This window comes from Vicugna pacos, chromosome 11 (assembly GCF_048564905.1).
Source record: "Vicugna pacos chromosome 11, VicPac4, whole genome shotgun sequence".
Classification (NCBI taxonomy): domain Eukaryota; kingdom Metazoa; phylum Chordata; class Mammalia; order Artiodactyla; family Camelidae; genus Vicugna; species Vicugna pacos.
Window position 1 is genome coordinate 87,100,349 of NC_132997.1, and position 27,251 is coordinate 87,127,599.

A 27,251-nucleotide genomic window follows, 5' to 3' on the forward strand; every position below is an offset into this window, starting at 1 on the left:
GTCCAGTTACAAAATAAAAGAGTCACAGGAATGAAATGTACAGCATGAGGAATATTGTTAATAATAATAAATATCTTTGGTGACACGTGGTAACTAAACTTATCGTGGTGATCATTTTGTAATGTATAGAGATACCGAATCACTATGTTATGTACCAGGAACTAACATAGTGTTGTAGGTCAGTTATAATTAAAAAAACAAACTAACAAACTTACAGAAAAAGGCAAGAGGCAGGGGGACGGGGACAGGAATTGGATGAAGGTGGTCAAAAGGTACAAAATTCCAGTTATAAGATACATAAGTAGAAGGGCTCTACTGTGCAATATAATTAATATAATGAACACTGCTGTATGTTATATATGAAAGTTAAGGTGGTGAAGTCCTGAGAGTTCTCATAACAAGAAAAAAATTTGTTATTTCTTTTTATTTTGTATCTTGCCAAATACCTGGAGTGAAGCTATTTTAAACTGTAAGTTAAATGCAGAGCCATGTGCTTTTAATGATCTGTTGAGCTTGCTGGGAGTTATATGCCCAAGGCATTCGTAGTTAGGCTTTGTGAAGTACTTATTATTTCCCAGGAATTCTATTTAAGGTTTGGGAAAATTGGTCAGATTCTTACCAGCGTTTCAAAGTAGTATATTATCCAAAAACACTTTAAGAGCTTCTGCTTTAAATCACTGTGAAATCTAATGCTGGATTAATGTGTATTGTCAGAGTGTGGGGAACTTGGATGATAGAATACATGCTCTCCTTACAGTTGTTTGTAGTAAACTATATTTTGTCATCACGTCATCATTCACTGAAAAAATACGTCATCACATATACAGTCTGTATTCACTTATATTCATATGTGTGTATGTTTCACATTATATATTTCATCAAAACACAGTTAACTTTTTCCTATAAGGAATTGTTGCTAATTTCAGTTATTATCTTATAAATAACCTGATTATCTACTGGAGAATTTTTTTCCATGATCTCTGTGTTGTAGGTAATTATACTTTTTCCTAAGGATCAAGTTTGTTTGAATATCATAACTGATTGTGTTTACATTGCTATACTGATTGCTAGGAAACTTAGAGACAGATTTAGCTTTAGCAGAGTTTAATGGAAACATGACAGTGATTTTTTTAGTATTAGTATGACTGAATCTTTCTTTTCTGCTCTATTTATCTATTGCTTCAACTTTCTTATTTTAAATTTATCTTACTAGGGTTTGTTTCTTTGTAAGCTACCTGAATACTTTGTGAAATAAAAATAGAAGTAAATAAATCCAGTAGAATATTTTACTGAAGTGGCTGGCTATGATAATTGATCAACATAGAAAAAAATATCTGTTAAATCTGGAAATCATAAAACTAAAAATGCTTTATTTTAAGAACTATGAATGTACATTTTTAACCAATCTTTTGAGTAGGACCAAAGTCTTTTCTTCTGTGTCCCCTGACAGTCTTATACTACTCAAAATGTATTGTTTTGGTTTCCTTTAAAGTGTGATGAGAATTTTAAAACACCTGCAAAGAAATCTGAGGGCTGAAATTTTTTAAACCTATTCTTTCCAGTTGTCTTCCCACATCTAAATAATTTGACTTAGCTACTTGCCTTTATAAAGCCTTTCCAAAATATTCAACTTTGTGAGAGACAGTTTCCTTTTTGCATTCATATTGAATAGGTTCGTATATATTTAAATTATGTAATTGTACAACTGGTTTAAACAGATGTGTGATTAAATGCAACTTGAAGGGGACTGTGGTTGAGAAAAATTGTTCTTGTAAACGTTTACGTTTTTTACTACTTTAAGAATTACATAGGATATTTCTGAAATTCTACTATAGTTAGGAATATGAGAGAAGATGGAGATGTCAGGCAGAAAACATGAAAAATAGATTAGGTATTGTGGTATCATATTAAGCTGTTCTATACTGCAAATAGTGGACCACAGCTATGCCTAGGAGCATGGACAAGTATCAGGAAATCTGTTGAGTGGATAAAGTAAGTTACAGAAGAGACCTATAATATGACTCCTTTAATAGAATGTTTAGTAACAAACAAGACCAATCATACATTAAGAGACCCATTCAGATATGATAAAATTTTAAAAATCAAAGAAGAAAATGAAAAACACATTTTTTAGACTGGTAGTTCCTTCTAGGAAGAGGGGAGGATATTCTCATAGAGGGGTGCTGGAGGTTTTCAAACAATGTTCCCTTTTTTCAGCTAGGTGGTGTGTACGTGGTGGTTTAGTTATTAAACTTTATATGGAACATTTATCCATTTAAATGCATGTTTAATTAAAAATTAAACCTTAAAAAATAAAGAAAACAGATCAGGTAAAGGGAGTGAAAAATAACAAAGACAAACCCTACCATGAGACTCAGTTAATGAACAACATACTTCAAGAAGATATTAGGGAAAGGGACTTGAAATACCTCTGTTTATTTTAAATATATATACCATGTAAATGTATGTATGTTTGTATTTTAAATAGTACGAATAACGTGATTGTGCCATTACAGTGATAAAAGCATGAAAGTAATTGACATAAAGTGATTTTTACAAAAGTTATTTTCATCCTTGTTCATTTTTGATTACCAGTCTAAATATGGTCAGGACTTCATAATGCACTAAAAATAATTAAGAATAACTCCAGTAAATTCATTTTTTCAGCAGAAACATTGCAATGTTTCTAAAATGCATATCAGGTCTGTGCTCACTCTGCTTCGTTCAAGAGGCCCCTTTTAATTCTTTCCCTAGTTCCTTTGTATAAAAAGTGTGTTTTTCTCTGGATTTCTTCAAGATTTTCTCTTTGGTTTTCAGCAGTTTGACTGATAAGTTACCCTGTGTAGGATTCTTGAGTCTGTGGTTTGATATCCTTCATTATTTGGGAAAATTCTCAGCTGTGGCCTTTTCAAATGTTTTTTTCCGCTCCTTCCTTTTTTCCCTGGGATTTCATTTGCTCATATGTTAGACTCTGATATTATATCCAACAGCTCTTACATATGATGGTGTTGGGTTTTTTAGTTTCTCCTTCTTTTCTCTTTGTGTTTCAGTGTGCATGATTTCTGTCATTGATTCTTTTCTCAGCTGTGTCTAGTCAATTGATAAGCCTATTGAAGGAATTTTCCATTTCTGATATTCTTTTTTTTTAAATAGTATTTCCATTGTACTGTTTCTTAGAGATTTTTATCTATCTGCTGAAATTCCTCATCTATTTAGGTATTTCAGCCACCTTTTTCTCTAGATTCTTTACCGTATTAAGCATAGTAATTTCGAAGTCCATATCAGATTCAAATTTCATGTCATCTCTAAGTCTGTTTCTGTTGATTGGTTTGTCTCTTAAAACTGGGGGGGTTTTGGTTTTTTTTTCTGTTTGTTTTTGTTTTCCTTAGTTTTATGTGTGTCTTCTCATTTTTTGTTAAGTCCCAGTCATCTTGTGTGGAACCATATATAGAGGAGGTTGAGACAATTTAGTTTGAAGCTGAGCTGGATTTGGATTTTATCATTGCCGTGAGTTCTGTCTGTTCTGTTTGAGATCTGAAAGTCCTCTCACAGTGGGTAGCCATTGCCTAAGCATGGGGGCCTGGATGCTAGAGGGTTTTTCTCAGTGTTAGTCCTCCACCCTCAGCTTCAGTGACCCCCCACAGCTGAGCCACAGAGTGGTTCTCTCGAGGGATAGACTGCTGCCATCTTCTGTACTAGGCTGTGTCCGGGCTGAGCAAGTGTTGTTTCATTCTGGTCACCCTCATCTTAGGGAGGTCCTGTGTGCCTGGGCCTCCATGAAACAGTGTGGGGGAGCTTTTTCATCCATCCTGTTCTTTCTCTCTGGCAGCTAAACCCTGCCTTGTATCTGTGAGTGGTTTTGAAGAGTTTCCTGCTTTTCCCCCAGCAGTGGGAAATCTCTGCTTGGTATCACTGTGGGGTCTTTGGCCAGAGACAGTTCCTTGCCCCTCCCTCAGAGGGAGAGAGATTTTTTTCTTCTTTCTCCAGTCATAATTGGGCTTTTCCTGTGCCCTGGCGGTGACAGACTTTGTTGCTTTATCCCAGTGGCTTAAGGCTTTGTTTCATAGGAAATTTAGAAACTGTAGAAAAATCAGTTTACCCTAATAGATGATTTCACAGATGCCATAAAGAGGGTTCTAGTCAGTGGGATCTATTTCGATATAACTTGCTTAAAATAACAGAAAATTTTTATAAGCAGAATTGCAGGTAATTTTCTTTTCATTTTCATTCTTCAGTTGCTGATATTATTCCTGTTTTCAGAAACTGTTTCACTAGTCCTTATGATAATTATGAAGGGTTTTGCATTTAAAAATACTTAACTCCCAAAGCTTTTTTATCTTATGACATTCTCCTTTTAGTTTGTGACTATTCAAAGTCCGTGATACTAACTGCACTCTTAATTTAAAGTTGTAATCTCTATGATTGTTACATACTTGTTAGAAGGAACAAAATACCCATACTTGGTGATACAGGTATATACTTTAGATTTCAAAATCCAGGATGAACAGTGTAAATTATTAATATGACTCTTATCAGTTTGATAGATATTATAAATGCCATACCACACCCCCCACTTTTTTTTAAACTCTCATTTTATTTCCAAGAACACTCTTTTCAGCCCTCAGTGAAATGATTAGGCAAGATAAAAACTTCTTAAGTGGCAGCATAGCATGGAACTGATGAGCCTGGACTCTGGGGCCAGACCACTTGGATTCTAATTATTTTCACATCTTAAGAGTTGTGTGACTGTGGACAAGTTACTCGGTCTCTTAATGCCTCAATTTCCTCATCTAAATTGGAGATACTGAAAGACTTACTGTGAAATTATGAGAATTAATACATGGAAAGTACTCAGAATAGAGCCTGGCACATAGAAAGTACTATGTAAGTGTTATTATCATCGTTTTTTGTAAGGTTTTTGTGCTAAAGGTCACAAAGAGATGTTGATAAGCTGAACCAAACCACAAATGGAAAGGCAAGGGACCGGGGCAAATACCTGTAAGAGAGTACTTGGCCACGGGCTGTGTGAGAGGCTGCAGGGAGGGAAGGGCAGGAGTGAACCTAGCCACACATCCTGGGGTCGGAAGCCGTGGTTAACGTTTGACCAGATCCCTATTTCTGGTCACACATTAAAATGCACTTGGGTACTTAAAGCCAAAGCGAAATCCATGGGGCAGAGGCAGAAGGGAGGGAAAAGAGGCCAGGCCAAGCAGAGTACTGGCCACAGGAGCACAGGCTCACTTCTGCAGTTCCTTCACTCTGATCAGAACACTCATAGTCTGGAATTCGACTCACTAATGGATTATTCCAGGTTTAGCTGTGTGAATACCAACAAATTATTTAACCCCTTTGAATTTCAATTTCTTTGTAAAGTGGCGATGATAATAATAGGAATTGGTAACATTAAATTAGAGGACGTAATCCATATAAAGTGCCTATTAGCTCAGGGCCTAAAAGATAGGAAGTCCTCTGAATGGTTACCATTTTCACCACCACGCCCCCATCATCATCCTCCTCATCGATCCGAATATAGAATCCTAAACACCTGAATCCTGACCTGACACAGCCTCTGCTTTCACACTTCTTCTCATACGTCCAGCTTTTAAGGAAATAGTACACAGAGACCAAGATCAAACAGATGCTCCCACTGTTAGCACTACGAAGCGCTGGCCTTTGTGTAGGAGACCCTGGGTGAACTAGATGGCCTGTTTGAAGAAGTAGTTAATGGAGACCTGATTTGGTCTTTCACTCCTGTATATGCCAGTACAGCTCTCCTTTTGGCAGAGCAGAGAGGCTTTAAACCCATGTCGTCTTCTGATGATTACAGTTGTATTTCTAATCTTTATGCTTTTTGCTTCTTTTTCTTCCTTGTACAAATTAGGACCTTCATATGATGCTAAATAAGTGTTGATAGCAGATCTCCTTGTCTCATTTCTGTTCTCAGGGGGAATGTCTTAGCTCTGGCTGCCATAACAAAATGCCACAGACTGGGTGGCCTAAACAACAGAATTTTATTTTGTCACAGTTCTGGAGGCTAGAAGTCCAAGGTCAAGGTGCCAGCATGATTGGTTTCTGGTGAGAGCTCTCTTCTGGCTTATGGAAGGTCACCTTCAAGCTTTGTCTTTACATGGCAGGGGCAAAACAAAATAAAAGGCTATAATTATGAAGAGCTTTTGATCCAGCTTTAAAGAGATAAGCAGAGACTGAGTCCCCCAGAATATATGGATGCCATTGTTACTTTTAATACAATTTATGTTTATAAAAAATTAGAACATGAAAAATTAAATTGAAGTAAGCTACTTTCCTTTAGATTTCACAATGACAGCTATTAACACAGAGAAAGAGGCAACATGAAAAGCAGATTTTTTCAACGATGGGTGTAGCACAGTGGTAGAGTGCGTGCTAGGCACAAGGTCCTGGGTTTAATCCCCAGTACCTCCAGTAAAAATAAATAAATAAACCTAAGTACCGCCCCCCCCCCCCCAAAAGAAATAGATTTTTCTGCTGGACTGCCTGGATTCAGATTCCAGTTTCTTCATTTAGTAGCTCTGTGATCCTGGCAAGTTACCTCTGTAGCCTCAGTGTCCTTTGTAAAAAGGGCCTAGTAACAATAGCTGTCTCCTGGAGCTTTTGAGAAAATCTAAGTGATAATCTCTATAAAGTGCTTGGCACATGGCAACTATAATTTATTGCCCATAGAGAATTATTTTTGTTGCTGTTAAATTGAAAGAGACTTGAAAGTAATACAAGTTAAGGAAGAAAAATTCCTATGGACACAACTATTTGAAGTTAATGAAAGTACAAATAAAATAGACTTACCAAGACATTCCTTTTAGCATAAGATATGTCTGTCTAAATTATTTTAGTTAAAATGTCTCAATTACATGTAAAAGTAAACCTCAGAATACAGCTTAAATTAAAAGAATTAAATATTTTAACAGTAGAATTAATTTGAGAAATAGAGCCTTGTGACATTATGGTAGGTTGTATATCAGTCTTTAAAAAAGAATATTATTTATTAATTTTAGAAACAGAGCTGTATATTGTACTTTTAGTTTTATTGCATATCAACGGCATGTTGCTGAAAAAGTTTCACAATTAAGCAGTAGATTTTTTTAATACCAGTAGTGATGTGAGTCTAAGTCTAAAAGCTAGTACTGTGGTGGAAATATACATTTCTTAAACTATTAAAAGATACAGTTCTTTCATGAGAAATTGTTCGAAGAACTGTTCCTAAAGCATGTAATTTAGGTGCTTGACTGCCAGAGTTTCTTTGGAGAGTATGAGTCAACTCATTTCTTGTATCACATACAATAAGAAATCAAATATTTTTAAACATTGTGCCCAGAGATTAAGAATACTTTGGATTTCTGTGAATTTTCAGGTAAATTTGTTAAGTCTAAAGAAGTCCTTTCACAAGGAAAATGGAAAATTTTCAACAACAACTTAAAACATTGCAAATTTTTTAATTTTCTTCTATCAATAATTTATAAACATATTACTGTATTCCCTTAATTTAAATTTCTGAAATAATTGGGAGTGTTTGTTTATTTTTATAAAGGTCCTGAAGTCCAAACCGATGACATTCTGTGGATAGCCATGGCAGGGACTCATCAGATATGGGCACTCCTGTTGGACTCTGGCAGACTACCAAAGAAAAAGTAAGTGATAACATCTCTCTTGGGGTAACCTTGGAGGTCACAGAATGCGTGTTCCCAAATTCTCCATCCTCGTAACACCCATCTAGTTAGGACATGCTGGGCTGTGCTACCACAGCAAGCAGCCCAGGTTCTCGGTCGCTCAAGACAGGTTTGTTTCTTGCTCACTCACATAGGTCTGCTGGGGAGCAGTACTCTGCCACCCAGGCTGGTGCAGCAGCCACCATTTGGAGCTTGGCCAGTCATCCTGGCAGAGAGAGAGGTGGTGAGTCACTCACTGGCTCTTAAACTTCTCAGAAGTGACACATATCACTTCTACTCACATTTCATCAGCCCAAGTAAGTCTCATGACCACACCTAACATTGAGGAGCTTGGGAAGAGCAGTCCCACCGAGCATCTGGAATGAGAACTGGAAATATCTTCTAACATGGATTTCAAATGTCCTTGATCATTAATTCAAATATTTGAAGACTGCATAGCAGAGTGGCTCAGGTTTTGCAGTCAGACCTGAAATGGGGCCCTGGCTCTGCTGTGCATTATCTGCATGAGCTTGGGAGAGCTACTCTAACTTTCTAAGCCTCCGTTTCCTTGTTTATATCTGCCTCATAGGTTTGTTTTGAGAATTAATGTGTGTGAAGAGCTCAGCCTGGCCCAGCATGCACAGTAAATGTAGGCACCTTTGCTGCCACTGTTGAGGATATAAAGATGGGAAGGTCGTGTCTCTACAGGCTTTCTGGTGTTTTTTCTATAGAGCCTTTCCTCTTCTCCTAACACCCCAGGCACCACTGACCAAGCTCTCCTGTGAGACTCACACAGGTAGTTGCGTCATAGATAGTTGCATCACTGCACTGATAGGTTCGCTGTCTCCCCTCCCTCCCCCTTCCTTTCCTCTCTTTTCCTTTCTCTCCCCTCCTCCTCACATCCCCCCTCCCTGCCTCTCCCCTCTCCCCTTCCCTGTTTTTGATTGCGCTTATTTGTTTATATAACTCTTTCCTCCTACTAGACTGCCTCTTTAAGGAAAGGACCCTTTCCATCCCCTTTTGTGTCCCCTGTCCCTAGCACAGTATCTGGTACACAATAGGATCTCAGGATCTGCAGAAGAAATAAATGAACGAAAGTCACAGACCATAAAGACTGTGAGATCACCCTAGAAAGTAAGTGCCAGTCACCTCAGTTATCAGTAGAAAGGAGCAGTTGTGTAGCTAATCCAAAACATCAGCTTCTCTAAGTTGTGTGTGTTGCTTTATTTATATGTTTTACAACATTGAACCATTCATCTAACAAATAGTTATTAAACAAACTATATTTAAGCACTATGCTGGGCAATAGGGATAAAATGATATGTTCACTATATTAAGAATAAAATGAAAAGATGTGGTTACTGTCCTTGGTGGGCTCTCAGAGGAAGAATCAGGTCAGCAAACAAAAAAACGGTTAGGAAGTATAGGTGCAATGTGTAAAAGGAGTCACTGCACTAGTGCTTAAACTGAAATTGTCCTTTACATACATAAGAGGAGCACCCGCTATCAGTGAGACCTGAGGTGTCAAGGAAGGCTTCCTGGAAGAAGCTGCTAAACTAAAACCTGACAGAGGAATAGAAAGGAGTTAGGAAGAGAAGAAGTTTTCCAGGCAAGATGTCAGTAGAAGCCAGATCGCGAAGTGCCTTGTGAGTCTTTGTAAGAGATTTCAACATTATTCTACATGCCTTTATAGAAAGTTTTAAGCTGGGAAGTGACATAAGATTTGTGTTTTTGAAAGAACACTGGCAGCGTTAGGAGTGTGGCAGGACGAGAGACAGAGTTACCAGTGAGGAGGCCATTGCTATTACCCAGGCAAGAGATGATAGTAGCCTGAACAGTGAGGTGGCCAGTGACATTTAGGATGAGGCATAATTATAAACAGCCAAAAAGAAGTAGCAGAGATGACCAGAATATGCTCTTCTAAGCGATGGCTGTTTTGGACCTAGATGGTCAAGAGTGAAGTAAACGTTCAGTTAAGTAGAGTTGTCACTTGTTCACAATAGGACAATGCCCAGTCGGACCACACTGACCTATTTTACAATTTTAAGGATGCTTTTTCTTTGTTACTGAGCTTCAAGTGGCAACAGCACCTCACCTTTTAGAAGTCACTGTCTCTCCCCACTCTCTCTACCTTTAATTAGGGAACTTTCATAAATTGTTACAGCTCCTTGATTTCTTTGGCATATTCATTATTACATGTATTTCTCCGACTAGGTTATTTTTTATAAGCTCTTTGAATAAGTGGCCATATTTATACATCCCGTGTCCCGTGTTCCCCTAAATTAGCATTGGGAACACATCAGCCAATACGTGATTGATGGTCATTTGAGACTTTTGCATGTTGTGTCCTATTAGAAAATGATGTGCATATAGTGTCATTATTCTGCATTTAAAGTCAGCTCCTTCCCTTCCCTCAACACAAGACACTGCCGTGTCTTCCTTACAGTTCCTCTGGCGTGAACTTAGGAACCAAGGTATGAAACTTCCTCTGCATTGCAAAAGGAATCATTACAATAGTCCCTTAAATAGAAATTTCCCCAGTGTATATAAGAAATTGATTTATATAATTGATTAGTTAAAGCAGTGTAATCATCTAATACTATTTTCTTGAAATGAGTACCTGACAATCTTTCAGAAATGATTTTTCAAAATTATTTTTGCTAGTCTCCACTTATATAAAAGAAAATGAAACATTTTTAATGAAATTTAAAGCTTTAAACACTATCAAGAGCTGGGTAATCTTTTAAATTCCAATTCCCTTTCAGAACCTAATATTGCATGAAACTAAGAAGCGGTCAGGACCTAACTGGACATGACCCAGTGCTCATTGTAATATAATTGGCATTGTGGTTTAGCCCCCCTGCCATGGGTTATTCTGTGTGCATCATGGGTAAGGACATGTACGAAAGGAGACAGACATGAATAAGCACTCCAGAGGCAAGAGCTGTCAATCAATCAAAGGCCCATCTCTAAGTGAGGGTGTAAGACAGGGGGCCAAACAAAGACAGAGGCTGCTACCCGCCCTTGGATCGGCCCGCGTCCCGTTCTGGAGGTGTGCTTTTTCTCTTTGCTCATCAATCCTTTAAAAATCTTCCGCTACAAAAAAAAAAAAAAGAGAGAGAGAGGGGTCAAGAAGTTAAGGTGGGATCTGGCCCGCTTTAGTAGAAAGGTCCCTACACAGTGGATAAATAAGTTAATGATTAGAAAAACTACAATGAAAGCTGATTTAACTAGGCTAAGGTCACTAGATTTTTTTTTATGTACATAATGAGTATCACTGTGATTTTATCATTTACATTCATTTGCTTAATAACTAACTTGGAAACAATATAACAATGTTGACTTCACCTATGAACTTATCTTTTTTTAGTGAGTTAAAAAAAGGAACCTGCCTTCGGTTTGCTGGAAGTGGAAATGAAGAGAATCGAAATAATGCATATCCTCACAAGGCAGGTTTTGCCCAACCTTCAGGTCTTTCTCTGGCCTCAGAAGATCCCTGGAGCTGCCTGTTCGTAGTAGATAGTGAGAGCAGTACAGTGAGAACCGTGTCACTGAAAGATGGAGCCGTGAAGCACCTTGCAGGAGGAGAAAGAGATCCCATGGTAATGAGATGTATGGTATGCCCACGGACCGAGCTTGCGATTTTCTGAATTGTGAAGAGTTAATCAGATGTAGGAAGGGGAAAGTTCTTGACTTATCCATGTTAAAATGGAAGTCAAACCAAAGGAAATGGAATATAAAAAAACACAAGTAACAAACCATCTAAATAAAGGAAACTGACTCTACTTGATTATATATAAACGTCAAGGCCTCAGGGAGAAAGGAAGGATGAAATATTGATTACAGAGAGAAGGCGAAAGTGTAGATTAGATTTTTGGCAGTAGGCTGGAAGGAGCACCAGATCAGTAGACTTGACCAGTTTGTGATGTGTAATTTCTATGAATGAAATTCCTAAACACCACAAATTAATTCATGTTCAGAATTCTATCATTTTCTTCTAGTTTGAATCAAATGCACAGCCCTACTTTCATGAAATCAGCCCTTTTCCCCTTTAACTTAGATAACAGATACAGCCATCTTAATTTTCACTTTGTACTCTAACAAAGCACTGTAAAAAATTTTTAATACGTGCTGTTTCTTTCTTTTTAAAAAAAATAAAAGAATTTATTTGCTTTTGGTGATGTTGATGGAGTAGGAATCAATGCAAAGCTTCAGCACCCACTTGGAGTAACTTGGGACGAGAAAAGGAATTTACTTTATGTGGCAGACTCTTACAATCACAAGGTGAGTCTTGACAGAATTATATAATACCCTCCTTTTCACTTGTGGTATTTAAAATGCTGAAAGATCTGTGAGCCTCCTACAACTGCCACTTTAAAATAGAGGCATAACAGCCTTTGACAACAGTACATAAGCCTTTCTGTTCTTTTCTTGGTCCTTTCTTTGCAAAGAGGATGTGATAGTACTCTGAGCTAGGGAAGGGACTAAGCAAATTCCCCATGGCTGTAGCCAAAAATTGTGAATTGTAACCCCTTAAAGCTACTTAGTAAACATGTTCAGTAAATAAGGAGAAGGCAGGTCGCAAGGAAATTAATATGTCAAGTAACAAATGAACATTTTCTAGCTGTTTGCCTAGGTGCTGCAGCTGTTAGCAAATCGCTCCGTCTTCATTAGCATTTCCATTTTTTGCTCTCTGTTGCGTTGACTATGTATTTTTCTTTTTTATAAAAATGAGTGGAAAATTGACAACAACATTTGTAAACTGACTATACTGCAATACAAAAAAATCAGTGGAAAATAAATGTTAATATTTTGTGAAGAGACTATGACATTAATATAATTGAAACAATGGGGAATAATTCAGCTTAACATAAGTAGCAAATCCTCAGCCAGTGTTAGAGGCTCATGAGAAGAAAATTCAGCTCTGTCCCATTGTAAGGAAAAAGAATAACATTTAAAAATTTTTTTAATTTTGTAAATACTTCTATCAAGATTGCTTCTAGAAGACAAGATGTAACTGGGGATTTTACAGTGTTTACCTCTCAGAATGAAATCTCTCCCCTTAGACTGTAATTTGAATGTTTGACTTTTTGAGAAAATATGGAAATGACTGTTCTGTCTCTGAGATTTATTAAGAATACTAACGGTAATCAGGAATTCTCTGACTTGCTTAATATACTTCTCCATACTACAAACATGAAATTGAGCTTCTGATATATAAATTTTTGTTCTTTCTTTTTAGATTAAAGTTGTGGATCCAAAAACAAAAAACTGTACAACATTAGCAGGAACTGGAGATGCAAGTAATGTTCTTGGTTCCAGTTTTACTGAGTCAACTTTTAATGAACCAGGAGGCTTGTGTATTGGAGAGAATAGTCAGTTATTATATGTGGCAGACACCAATAACCATCAAATTAAAGTGATGGATTTAGAAACAAAAACGGTTTCTGTGGTAAGTAATCTTAAAGGATAGGTTAAAGGACATCATTTAAGAAAGATTCTGAGATCCTCAGCACTGACGGAGGCACTTGTGGTTGGGCCATCTCTGGTGGGGAGAGCGAAACACGTAGGGAGGGTAGTGAGTGGGTGCCTAGTTCAAGGATATCCTGTTATATTTAGAATTAAAATTCCACTTATGCCAAGAGTGTTTGAAAAAGATACTAGAAGTTGGAGAGAATCTGATGAACTTTCAGGAAAGAGGGGGAAAAACCAGGACTCAGATCTATTTTTAAATGTGTGAACATAATGACATACTATACACACAAACTCTATGGGTTGGGTTGTTTAATCTGGTTTGATTTTTTTTTAATGATCCTTAGATTAACATGTAATTTTTGTTTCCTATGATGAATCCGTTACCAAGTAACCATTAGAAGAAGTTGTAGAAGCCACATTCCTCAAGACATAAATAAGCTCTAATCAACTTGTAAAGATATGGACATGGTCTCTAATCAGATTTCAAATTACCCCTTAATGTATCACATTTGCCTGGAAAAATGCAATCTTTTTTTTTTCCCTAAAATTCTAGGAATTTCCAAGACACTTAAAAACACAGATTGCCATCCTAAGTGTCATTTCTCTTTACATAAATCTTATGTAAGATGAATGACATCTTCTTAGAGTTGGCAATGAAAATTACAAGAGGATATATATTGTATCCACTACATTTAACTTGATAAAGTTTTACTCTAATTTCCTGCTATCTATAAACATATTGGACAGTTAATTTAATTCAGTTTCATTTATAAATGTTGGCAGTCTTTTTGCCAAGATGAAATATTTTTCTGAACCTACAAAATAATCATGAGGAAATCTAAACGCATTCTAATTCAGATTAGAATGGCAATTACGTTTCGTTGACATAGAACCTTGCTTTCGTACTAAAGTCTAAAAACAAGCTCTCTCACTCCACCATTACTGTAAAGTACTTGTACTTTCATAAACAGATTTTCTTGTTTTCTAGCTCCCAGTCTTCAGAGCTGACAGTGCTATGGTGGATGGCCCATTCTCAGCAGAAAAGCAGAAGGCATTCCCCAAACTGCCTACATCTGCTCCAAGCATTAGACTTTCCCCAGTGGCTGCATCCCCAGGACAGACTCTTGAGTTCAAGCTAAAACTAGACCTCCCGTCAGGAGCGAAGCTCACTGAAGGGGCACCCAGTTGCTGGCTCCTGTCAGCTGGAGGTATGACAGTAATCTTGCATATGTGAATAGTTCGTAAGTTCTTGATACTGAATCTTGTAATTTTTCTCATTTGTTCTGTGATACTTCATAGTTGGGCAGGATTTGAGGGAGTTCTTGTTATTAAAAAAAAAAAAAAGTTCCAGATCTAACCCCACTTTAGCAGTTTTCTTTAGTCTTTGAGATTCCTTCTTTTATTAAATTAATTATAATTTCTCCCCTTTGCTACTAAGCAAATTTATCACATGAGGCAGACTGTTGTGGTCTCAGAATGATAATTCCTTGAACGTTAGAGATAAAAGGCACCAAAAGACACCATCTGTTCTAAGCCTCTTATTTTATATATGAGGAGACTAATGGCTCAAAGAGATAAAGTGATTCGCTCAAGGGCATATGTTGAATTAGGTCAAAAGATGGAATCTGAACCCACCTCTGCTGGTTCTCAGTTTAGTGTCTTCCATTATGCTCCTCCATCTCAAACTAGCTCTAGGGTTATTAGCCCTAAAAATGAAATTAATTTTTGTAAAGACATAAAATTCAAAGCCACCAATTACACACTTGGATGTTACAAAAGTTTCCAGACCTTACTCTCAATTTCTGTACTTAACTCATCATGGTTTGTGGACCAGCACCAGTCCACAGCCCTTACTTCGGTGGCACCGTTCTAGAGCATTGCAGCATAAAGGGGTGAAGGAGAGGAGGGGGAACCCGCCAAGAAGATGAAGAGTGAATAAGTGAGTAGAAGCGGAACCAAGAGAGTGTAGTTTCCCGGAGCCAGGTGCTTTAAGGAGGAGAGAGTGATCAGCTGTGTCAAGTGCTATTGCTAGAGCAGGTAAGATAAGGACTAAGAATTGATCGCTGATTTAATGTTACAGTTAATTGATGTCCTCAACCAGAGCCGACCAGAGCCATTTCAGAATGATGGAGGAGGTGCCTGATTAGAGCATGTTGAAAACGGATAGGAGGGGAGGAACTGGAGGAAGCAAATTCAGACAACTCTTTGGGGAGTTTAGCTAAAAAGGAGAAATAGAGCAGTTGCTAGAAAGGGAAAACAGAGTTGAGAGAGCAGCATGTTTGCTATATTGATGGCGAAGATCAGTAGAGAAGAGAATTGCTGGGTGGTGGGGGTGGGCATCCTTTAGAACACGGGAGGGCATGGGATCTAGTGCACAAGTAAGCGGAAGGCTGGCCTTTGCCAGGAGTGTGGACATGCCACAGTAAGGCAAGAAGGCGGCCCAGCATGTGACCCAGAGGTCTAGACAGGCACCTGTGGAGGCAGGTGCTTGCGGGAGCTCTTTTCTGAGTGCTTCTGCCTTCTTAGTACGTTGGGAAGCTCGGCCATCAGTCGAGTGGTGATAGGGGAGAAGGTTTTGGAAGCCTGAAGAAAGAAGAGGGTCAGGAGGGCGGAGGGTGACTGCACGAGGGAAACCCAGTGTGACCGCTCAGCAGCATGAAGGCCGCATTTAAGGCCAGCTGTCGTGAATCAGAAGTCAGGCTGGTCCACGCGGAGGCTGCTTTTCTCCAGCCCAGGTGGGAGCAGGGGAGCAGGAAGCGAATTGACCAAGTGGCTTACTCAGCAGGTCCCCAGGGCCCTGGTTCAGTGTTGATCCTGATTACTACTGCACCTTCCATAGCTGTGAGAGGAACCTCACCAGATTCTAAAGAATTGAATTGATTTTCCCTTGCAGTATGATGCTTTTAAAAACATATTCTTGCTTTCAACTGAAGTAACTTGACAGAGGCTCTTTCCAGTTTAGTTCTTTGGTGGTTTTATTATTATCTTCCACTTTTCCAGATAGAGGCTGCCCAGTGCTATAATTTATAGAATTTTCAGTTGCTGTTCATTTTATTTCAGTAGTATCATTGAGACTTGATTTACCAGTTACTAAGCCTGAAGCTGCATTTTCTACTCTAGAGATTCCAAAGGTAGAATTTGAGCCACATTAACTTGCTTACTCCACAAAAATGGATGCCAGAGGCATTGCTTTAAAGTACGCCATTCAAGTAGAAGAATAAAACACTGTTGGAGGAGGATGTGTAATCGAATACAGATGAATTACTATGATTAGAATCCAGGCAGAGCCTTTGTCCTCACTCACTAATTTGTGATCTTTTAATCTAAGAACACTTCCTGTTTGAGTCTATTCTCAAAGTATTCAGTTACTGTAAATAACGTAAAGATTTGGATGTGTGTGTGTGAATCACAGTGTGAACTTATTTAATCAATTTGTAAGTGATAAGGATAATTGCTTGCCTTATAGCAGTGCTTTCCAGCATCTTTTAACAGAGTGGACAACCGTTTTAGAGTGAAATACTAGTAGCCCAGAACTAAATTCTGATTTCTCGTCTTCCTCTGTCTCAGTCTCCCACGCTCTTTGACACATTCTCAGTTTTCAGTTTCCTGCCCAGCTCCTCCTCCCTCACGCCTTCTCACACTTTCCTTTTGTACATTCCCCAGATCCAGGCTTTAGGCCTTCTTACCTTGGTACTTTCTCAGGGCAGCAGCTACTTTCCTGCAACTACCCACTTGGTATCCACACCAAGAGAACAGAGAGGTCTTGCTAGGCTGCCAGAAGGAGCTGCCGGGGTAGAGTTTGCTGGCTCTGGGCTGATTGAGCCTGTGGGGAAACCCCCCCCTGCTGCCCCCCACAGAGGAGAGGGCTGAGCCACGCAGTGCTTGAGGATTTTGCAGCCAGCTTTGTGGACAGACGCGCGCTCAAACCCTGCCATTCGTCCCTCCGTCCTCGGTAGGTTCAGAGCAGATCCTCAACTGCCATTGGCACTGTCCCTCAGCCTGAAGGTATTACATCAGGTGGCAATCTCACTGGTCATTTCTCTGTGTGAAATTAAAGAGCAGTGTGTTGTTTTTTAAAGTAGGATATTGACATATTAACATCTCTTATTTTAACTCTATTTTGTCAAACTCAAGTTAATTAATATTGAGTAATTGGAATGTTAAAGGAAAGTGAAGTAATCTAGAGAGAAAAGTCTTAGCTGTTTTATCACTTGTCCAAGATACTGGCTCCATTTTTATTGTATAGGGACAAATGAGCTTTTGGGCAAGAATTCTAATAATTTAAGGTTTTACAAATTATTTTATAGGGTATATTCTAAACCTATGATTAAAAGACATTTTTTCATCTTGGATGGTTATTTAAAGGTAGAAACACTTAATTTTAAACTAAATTTTGGTCTCTATAATCTTAAAACTGCCAGCATATACATGAAGGAAAGAAGCAAAAAAAAAGAAAAAGGCAGTTATATAAAAGCACCACTAGCATATTACGGCTTCACAAATCCTACATGTGATGTTCCTAAGAAATATCTAAAGAAACAGTGTCTATGTTTTATTTCTAGAATTAGACATTAAAATAGCGTAATTTATTATTTTCCTGTTTTCACTGAAAATAGAAGTGCCCCCATTAATGTGCTATTTAGCAGAATCAAACATTAAAATAAAACATACTCCTTAGCCCAGAAATACGCAAAGTAGGCCAGAGAATTTTAAAAGAATTATTTAAAAGCTCTGCACTTAAACTTTAAATGCTCACCTTTCACATTCTCCTTACTCTTCTTTGATAAATTTTTCTCAAATTTAATTTTTCACTCAACAGAATATTAGAAGCAATAAACTACAGGAGGGATGGAAAGGACCAGTAGAGAGGCAGGTGCTCTAATCAGTTGGGTCATCCTGAAGTCAAAAGAAAGGGAGAAAAGCTAAAAAGTTGACATAGAATCTCATCACTACTCATTAGATGGTCCAGTTTTTGTACAGATGACCACAAGTCACTGATAAGTCATTACCGTATTACAGTATATTCTGTTTAAGATGGCAGGAAAGCGCAGCTTTGTTTCCCAAATGCTGACTCTTAATATCTAACCCCCTCGCGTGCTGAATGTTAGTGCAAGATTGTGCTTCCTCAGTATGACCTACATGTTCCTTCTGAGAGAGGAGCTGGGTGAAATTAGAGACATTTTAAAAACTTTAATGCTAGAAGGCTTGAAGGTTTTTAGTGGTTTTTAGACTTGTGTTATATAGATAATCTATGTGTTTAAGTCTCAGAAGAGTTTCATGTATTAAAATGAAGTAGATGAAATCTGTTAGTTTTTTACATTAGTCCATCAGGATAATGTATACAGTGTTGCTTTTTTCAAAAAAAAAATCTTTTCTTTTATTATTATTATTTTGGGATATTTCAATAATTCATTATCATCTTAACTTGAAAGTCACTGCAGAGTTGTACGTGCCATTTGTATTCCATAGGCTATCTTGTAGTTTGCATGTTATATTCCTGGATACTTTTATCTGGTAAAAATGATCTGTTTTCTCAAGTGTCATATTTATTTCTAGACCTCACTAATAGGTTTCATTTTTAACTCTATATCCACATTTTAAATCTATAATCATATTTGCAGTATTCATCTTGATTTCAGTAAAAATGAATTTATAATTTATTTTACAGTGTTCAAAGGAAGAATTTTGATATCAAGACGATTAGACTGGGAACTTCTTATATCTTACGTTTATGTCCTTCACACAGTAAGAGCACAGTACCTGGCACATAGAGGCTTTCAGTAAATATCTGATGATTGAATGAATCTCCTCTTCATAAGGTTTGTCTAATTTCCTACTTGTCTTCTAATACAGTCTTAATAATCTAGTTTTTTATTTTCTAGGCAACGAATGGCTTCTTCGAGGACAGATACCATCTGGAGAGATAGAGAGCATTTCCAATCAGCCAACCATCTCACTGCAGATTCCCGGAGATTGCTTATCACTTGAAGCCATTCTGTCTATCAGCGTGTTTCTGTATTACTGTAGCGCAGACAGCAGTGCCTGTATGATGAAGGGAATTTTGTTCACTCAGCCTTTACAAATAACCGACACACAGCAAGGCTGCACAGCTCTGGTAGAACTCAAGTATGTATTTTAGCAAGCTGGCTAGTGACCCAGTGCTGTCTCTTCTCCATCCCCACCATCACTGTAATTTATGAAAAGAAACTTTATTTCTGCCTCTGGAAACAAAGAAACTCATTGTTCAGTTCTAGCAACTGACATTAAAATAAAGCTATGCTCCTTATTTATTTATTATAAACAAATTCATTCATTCTGGCTGCGTACCAGCTGAGTCACTGACCATGATTTGAACCATGATTCTGTAATCTTTGCTGCTATTTGGCACAAGACTTAAGACCACATTATAGGCTAGAATACTATCATGAGATAATGTGCAGTGAATACCGGTAACAATAATGATACCAAATATTTTAACTAACCTTTTTACCTTTATTAATATCAAGCAGCACATCTGAACATATAAATTTCACAGTAATTTTAAACAGAACTTAAGATGCAGTCTGTGTGTTGGTTTAAGGACATCTGCCATTCAAGGCATTAGGTCTGTTTTAAGCCACAAAATGGTCTTTCTATCATAGTAGAAGCTTAAAGACTACCTAGGTGATAAATATATTCTTTACTCTCTTCTGCGGTTTTCTCATTTGAGATATATGTAAAACAGAATTGTAATCTATTTTTTTTTATAAATTATTTACTATTTTAATATACCGTTATTAATGGTATGTTAAATATTCTGTATGTTTCTATACAGAAAAGGTTAAAGTCTCTAAGGACATACAGACTCACTCCTTTATTATTTCTAACTGAACACAGTCTTACCAGATAACAATGAGTCCACAGAAATACCATGCCTTTGAAGGAGAAAGGGACTAGGGACACATTACTGTCTGTGATACCACTTCATGATAAAGAACTGTGACAGCTGAGTTTGATATAAATGGGTATGTATGTTATCTTAGAAATGCACATTTCAGTTGAAGCAGTAAGTGCAGATTTGTGGGGTTTGTGGGTTTTTTTGGTCCCCATATTCAAAATTTAAATTATGATCATTTATTGTGATTTTTTTTTAAGAAGTTACTATTAAGCATTCAAAGTGAAAATTTCAGTGTGAAGCACTTTCATGGTATTAATGTGTATAGTATATCTTAATATATTACTTTAAAATATCAAGGCTGAAATATCCAGTGATTTGAGGACACTGTTTTTGGTAGTTTTTTTAACCTTAAAAGAAGTAGTCAGCAGGAGATAATGAAAGGTTCTTTTATTATCATAATTTCTCTTTATAACTATTTTAAAAGCCTGTGCTTATTTTTACTAAAACTGATTCAACATGTTTGTGGTTTAATCAGCTTACAAGATTTTAAAAACAACAGGTGAATCATATTTATTCAGTAAATATTTATAGACAATATAGCATAATATGCCTTCCCCCTTCAAAAACAGTGTTCCATTTGAAGGGTAATTTTTTAAGCATGACCATCTGCCCATTGCTTTATATTTTTTGGAAATATAATTTTGAACGTGCTATTCACTTCTTTTATTCAGGTTCCAAAATCTGAAGTAAGACAGTGCATAGGTCATGGCTTCCATTTAATTTGCAGCATGCTAGCACTGTTTTTAAAGAGAAATGTAACATTAAAAATAATTCTTTTTAAAATCATATGTAAGTACCTCAAACCTTTTCTCTCCATAAAAAAAATGTTCTATAATAAAAGGATGTATAACATTAATAGTCTCTTTTATGGAGAGCAGACCAGAGTCATTTTTTAATCTCATCTGATTATTGTAGTTCTTATTTCCAGTTGGACAGGATGAGAATAGTTTGACTTGATTTTTTTCCTATTAAGGACGTAAACAGTTCTCTCAGTAAGAAGTATATACAATTCTAACTTGCTAATTCAAGAATGCCTGGTAATTATTTATTCAGTATTATACACATACATACAGTATGTATTTCCATATACATTAAAACCCAAAAATACTTCTTAGAGTCAATTAATGTTCCCTTTGTCTAGATAGAGCTTTAGGTTAGTATTATTAAGCTTATACTTTTCTTAACTTTCAAAGGATAGTTTTATTGAACATTCTTATTCTTACCCAGCCACCAGTCTGCAGTGTTTTTTACGTTCAGAATATTATTTGTATAAAGTGGTATGACTTTTTTTTGTAAATCATACTAAGCAATATAAATAGGCTCCTAGAATTTATGACTAACATAAACTTCTCACGTAAGAGGAAGCACTAGAAAGTTTATTTTTAAAAACTTGATTCCTGTCTGACTTCTGTTTTCTATAAGAACTTCTGCATTTTTTAACTTTTTAACTTTTGCTCTTCTTCATACATCAATTATTATGTCCGGTGACAGTTTAAAAAACAGTAAGATCTTGGTGTTAGTCACCGTTACCAAAGTGCCAGTAATGTGGCATTATACACCCTTAGACATAATACCTGGAACCTTTGCCCTACGTTATTCTGCTGGTTTGTCATTTTTTTCCACCACTGTGTATGATATTTCACAAATGGCAGAATTTCTTTTTCTGGATTTATGCTCAGGATTGATACGATCTCTGAAAAGAACTTCGCTTATCTTGAATATGCTGTGTCAGGCAAATATTTAACCTGTTCACAAGAGAAAATTTTACAGTTTAACCACTGGTAAGTGTAACTTCGGCCAAGTTCAATGACTAAACAATTTTCTCCTTAACTATTCTAATAATATATTTAGCTATAGTGTTAATCAGGCCTGAAGAAAGCAATAAATCTTAACACAGCCCCATAATATATGCAGATGAGTGTATATATATGTGTGTATGTGTATATATACTTACACAGATACAAAGATCAACTCAATTTCTCACATGGCCAATGTGCTTCGGAGCTAGGACCACTGAAATAAGTTATCTGCTTGTTCTTCCATAGTTGAAAAATCTGAGAAGATACTAAAAATACATATCTCTGTAATATAATAATTTTCTGCTTGCCCAACATTTAGTTTTTATCTGCCAACTAAAAAGACTTCAGTCTAGCCATTATATTTGGCATCATGCTGAAGAATAATCACCAAAAACGAAATTTCATAGCTCACAAATTGCATAAAAATATATACAGAGGGTCTGTGTCAGTGGTGGACTATGAATGATAAAATTGTGAATATTTTTATTTTCTATTTTTCTGTATTTTTTTTTAAATTGAGCAGTGTGTTATTTTAAAAAAATAGGGATGTGCTTTAAAGATTTAAAATGAACTGAATAGCCAGCACTTGTTATATAATACATTTTCTGGGGTCACTTTATTACCAAAGATCAGAACACAGTGTCAGAGCTCTGATCTGCCAGTTTTCTCTTTAGTGTGTGATTTGGTGGAGACAGAAATGATTACGGCTTCTTCTGCTGGAGTTTTATTCTGTGATGTAGTGTAGTGATTATGAGCACAGATTTTGCAGTCACTTGGATTCTAACTGTATAAAATGGGGCTCCTATACCTGCCCTATGGGGTTGCTGTAAGGACTCAATGAAATGATGTTTGTATAGCAATTAGTAATTAAGAAACTGCTAGTTACTGGCTTAGTTATAATAATAATTTATGATCATAAATACATGGCTTCACATTTTCTTTTTAACTGCATTTTCTAAAAGAAACTATTTCTCTACCAACTGTTTGCTATGTTAATATTGTCCATAGAATTGGGATTCAAGAAGAGAAATACAGTTCTATAATAGACATATTACTATTTTATAAATGATGTTATAAAGAAGCATACCTACAGTTTTATTTTTTAAAAGTTGAAGACTTAGAACCATGAAATAAACTTCCTTTGAGAGGGTCCAGACATACTCACCCTAAACCACATTCCTGGAACATACTCTCACAGTGCTTTACCAAATCTTCAAAGTGCCTTCATGCATTTTGTCTCATTTGAGCTTCAGAGTAACCGTATGAGTCAGACAGGTAGATCTTATGTCCATCTTACAGATGAGGAAGCAGCGTTAGAACGCTGGCTACATACCTCAGAATCAGAGCTCCCCGGATACTGTCCGTGCTGGAGTGGTGCCTGGCAGAAGCAGTTGCTCAGCCCATTTTGTTGAATGACTAAAGGCTGGTGAGTAACAGATCTTTTATTTGAACGTAGATCTCCTAATTTCTAGCTCTATTCCTAGTTGTAGAGTGAAAACAAACTATGGGATTAAGAGTACTTACTTTTGTGAACGCTTTCTTAAGCTTTTGCAGGATTTAAATAGAGGAGTAAGAATAATAGCTAAACTTATTCAGTGCTTACTATGTGCCTGGCACTTTCCTAAGTGCTTTCTGTCTGTTAACGAACTTAATCCTCACAATCAACTTATGGGGAAGGTCCTATTTATCCATATTTCCCTGATGAGGAAACAGACACAAAGAAGTTGTAAGCAGTTACACCAGCATAATTGAGATCACGCATTTAGGAATGGCCAAGCTTGGATACGTCTGCTTAACTACCTGACTATGTTGACTGTCTCTCAAAGTATTTTTTTTTAAAGCATAAATCTTCCATAGTTATATATAGTAACTAATCAACCCAAAGAACCCAAAAAGTCCTATGATGATTGTTTTTGAAATTTAAAGTAAATCCATTTAATTATATTAACTTTTTGGACTTTTTATTATACATACTTCATCTTCAGGGTTTGGAACAGTCTGTATAATTGTTTCCCAGAAGATTTTATGTACCATTCTTTCTTAAATTCAGATATTATCCATAGTTTTTCTTGGCAGAGGGATGTATTAAAGAATTAAATGGCTTTTCAGTGTTAGTTCCAACAATGCTATTTTAATTAGTCATCAAAAGGTAATTATAAGACCTTGTCATAAGTGTAACTGAATTCTTAGCCCAGGACTGTTTCAAACCCTAAAAGCTTATTCAAATTTAAGAAAATTTTAATAACCAAAGTGAGCTCTCAAAACATTATTTGGCCAGCCTGTTAACACATACATATAAAGCTGTCTGCCTACTTGCTTCATAACTAACACTGCAGTATGTAGACCTGACCCCACCCCATCCCACCTCCCGAGACTCAAATAGATGCAATTCTATTTTTTTTACCAAGTCAGCCTATTATTCCAGCTTTAGGTACTATTAAAAGTAATGAAGTCAAATGCTGTATACCACTGATTGCGATTCATAACCATCCAGATGCAAGAATGTAAACATCTTTTCATTTAAGTAGTTTGCTAGTTTAAATATTATTAGAGTTTGTTAATATAATCCCGTTACTGAAATCCATAAGGAAATGTACATCGACTTAAAAAGGTAATGATACTGTCAAAGTTTAGAAGTAGAATTCACTGTTAATCACCAAGGTTTCCTCCTTTTCCTCCTCCTCCTCCTATGGTACGTTATTTAAATGAAGGCTTCACACTAACCGTAAGTCACTCTTTTGTCCTGAATAATTAAAAGTTTGCTTTTTTCTGTTTCCTGGCCGTAAGGTAATAGAGAGCATGGCATTAAAAATTAGACACTGGACTAGTCTCCACTGTGTATTCCATGACCAACAAACCATGGCCCTTTCACGTATGCTTAGACTGCAGCTCAGCTAGCCTGGCGGCCGGCCTGACACGGCCTGGGAGAGCAGAGCAGGAGGCAGCGCAGCCAGCGTGTTGGATCACATCCCCTCCGCTCCTTAGTGTGCTGATTTGGTTTAATTTTTTCCAAAGGTTAGAGCTGCAAAGTGAAAACTCCAGATGACTTGTGGAATTGTTTGCCTAGCTATAGTTACTTGTTGTTTGGTGTGTCCCTCTGCCTCACTGGCTTGTGGCTCTCAGGTGGACCAAAGGGCGTTTTGTTCTATTGAAAGCCCCGCGAGCAAGAGGAAAGAATCGCAGGTATTTCCAGCTCCACTTCCCAGCCTGTACCAACAACCATATTCCAAAAAGTACAAAACAGTCACTACGGAGCGCTGAGCAACCGCGGGCTGAGAGGTACTTGTGTAGCCGGCAGGGCATGGTGTGAATTCCTTCCTCTTGAAGCAGCAGTTCATAGACCTAGTGATTTTCAGTAGTACAGAGTTAAGCAAAATTGTCAGATATTTAAGAAGTTAGATGGACAAACAGCATTTATTACCTTTTGCTTTTAATATACTTGGTTACATATTTACATTTGAAATAAAGTGAAATGAGACCTCATAATACTGAGAGGAAAAAAATCAGCCCTCAGATTCGAATAGGACCAGTTTAAACAGTACTTTTGATTCTTTAGTGTGCTGTGTGCTCATGCAAAGTTAAGGTCTATAAGGCAGAACAGCTGATAAATTGTAATGAAGGGTAAAAACAGGCGTGGTCCTTTCTGAAAACTAAGCAGGGCTCCACCTTGGAATTATCTGCTATTTTTAGAATTTGTAGTCATTATCCATATATCCCAGCCAGATATATAATCATTCTGTGAGCATGTGCGGAAGGGTCTACCTGTTGTGTTCATTACACTGTTCAAAACACTAACGTGTGTGTGTGTGTAGAGTTGGAATGTATTGTTCCCACATGCCTCTGCCATTCATCATCCACATTTACCTGTAAAAATACACAGCTGCTTCCTCTCCACACGTTAGGCTTCTCTTTGAAAACAGTAGTGGTTTCTGTAGAAGTTTCAGGGAGGAACTACGGTTACACAAAGAACAGATACAATAATTGGTTTTGTTGTGGTCATTTTTTTTCTAAAACCCCTAATTTGTCTGGTTCGAAAGGAGAACAGTACCCTATGTGACTTTTAAAAATTAATTTCTCCCTACTTGGAGGTATGTCGTTCGAATTATGTTACGTATAGGTTGATTATTTTTTAAAAGTTTGAAATTGTCAGTGTTAGGGCGCACTGAGAGCCAGTTTAGAAGTGTTTTAATTGCTATTGTTACTTTACATGTGGATTATGGACAAATCGAAGTGTGCTGTGATACACACACACACACACACACACACACGCATATACACAATCACTTTCAAATTATAACATTTGTCAAGTTTTAGAGACTCAGACTTTCCCCTTTGTGTGCATACAGTTGGGGTTTTATTTTTGAGAATAGAGTTGGTCTGCTGTGCTGACTTCATCTCTGTCATTCCAGAGGCTTGGTTATATCTATTTTTTCCTCCAAAGATAAAAAATGCAACGAAAATCCAGTTTACAGGTTCATACATTGATGTTTCTAGACATGGTCAAGTTCTGAAAGCATTTGTTTGGTCTGCATTTTTTATGCCTTTCATGTAGGGAGAGTAATATATTTTTATACAACACTGTATTTCTACTTTTACTTCAAGACTATTTTCAGTGACTTTTTCGAGGGCATGTATTAACAGAAGATCATTTGGAATGGCTTTCATTACCAACTCAGAAGAGTGATACGTGTCATTATAGAAAACAAGAATGTGTTTATACTGTACACTGAAACCTAATGTCTCTTTTCTAAAACTTTGTGATTTTTTTCATGAAATAGATTAAATATTTTCTCTTTAAAACCATGTTTCTGTCTTTAATGTTTTCTGTTTTAAGTATATCATGAAATCTTACTGCTTAGAAACCTGTAAGTCATGATTTATTATTTATTGAGGTAATGAACATGATTTAAAAAAAACTGCATGGTTTCATTTTGAATTATTTGCTTGCAATCATAATTACAACAGATTCTTAAAATACGTTCAGAAAAAATGATCTATTCAGTAAAAATGGTACTGGGAACATTTGAAAAAAGAGATCTCTACTTGACACTATACACAGAACTTGAAAGGAATTAAGGACAACATAAAAATAAAAAATACAGCAATGCCAGAAGAAATAAGGGAGAATATCTAGTGTTGAGGATGTGGATGGCATTCCTGAGAATGACCTAATACCCAAAAGCAGGAATGGAAAAGATTGTTAGGTATTACTACATGAAAACATCAAGCAGCTGCATAACAAATGAGAGAAAAGTTAAAGGAAAATGACAAATTGAAAATACTGGCAAAACATCAAATAGACATAGAATTAGGCCGTATTAAGTTATGAGGAGCTCCTATACACTAGTAAGAGACAGATAC

At 36.9% G+C, this 27,251-nt stretch overlaps 1 protein-coding gene across 1 annotated transcript in view; it reads left to right on the top strand.

The window, feature by feature from the left end:
* NHLRC2 (NHL repeat containing 2) overlaps positions 1-20,858 on the top strand; it is a 48,204-nt gene extending 27,346 nt beyond the window's left edge. Inside the window, exons 6-11 of the mRNA XM_006200192.4 lie at positions 7,562-7,661; positions 11,050-11,281; positions 11,841-11,963; positions 12,922-13,131; positions 14,143-14,362; positions 19,037-20,858. Coding sequence (XP_006200254.1) covers positions 7,562-7,661; positions 11,050-11,281; positions 11,841-11,963; positions 12,922-13,131; positions 14,143-14,362; positions 19,037-19,293 — 1,142 coding nt within the window. The 3' untranslated portion in view covers positions 19,294-20,858. The remainder of the gene's footprint in view (positions 1-7,561; positions 7,662-11,049; positions 11,282-11,840; positions 11,964-12,921; positions 13,132-14,142; positions 14,363-19,036) is intronic.
* The last annotated feature ends 6,393 nt before the right edge of the window (positions 20,859-27,251 follow it).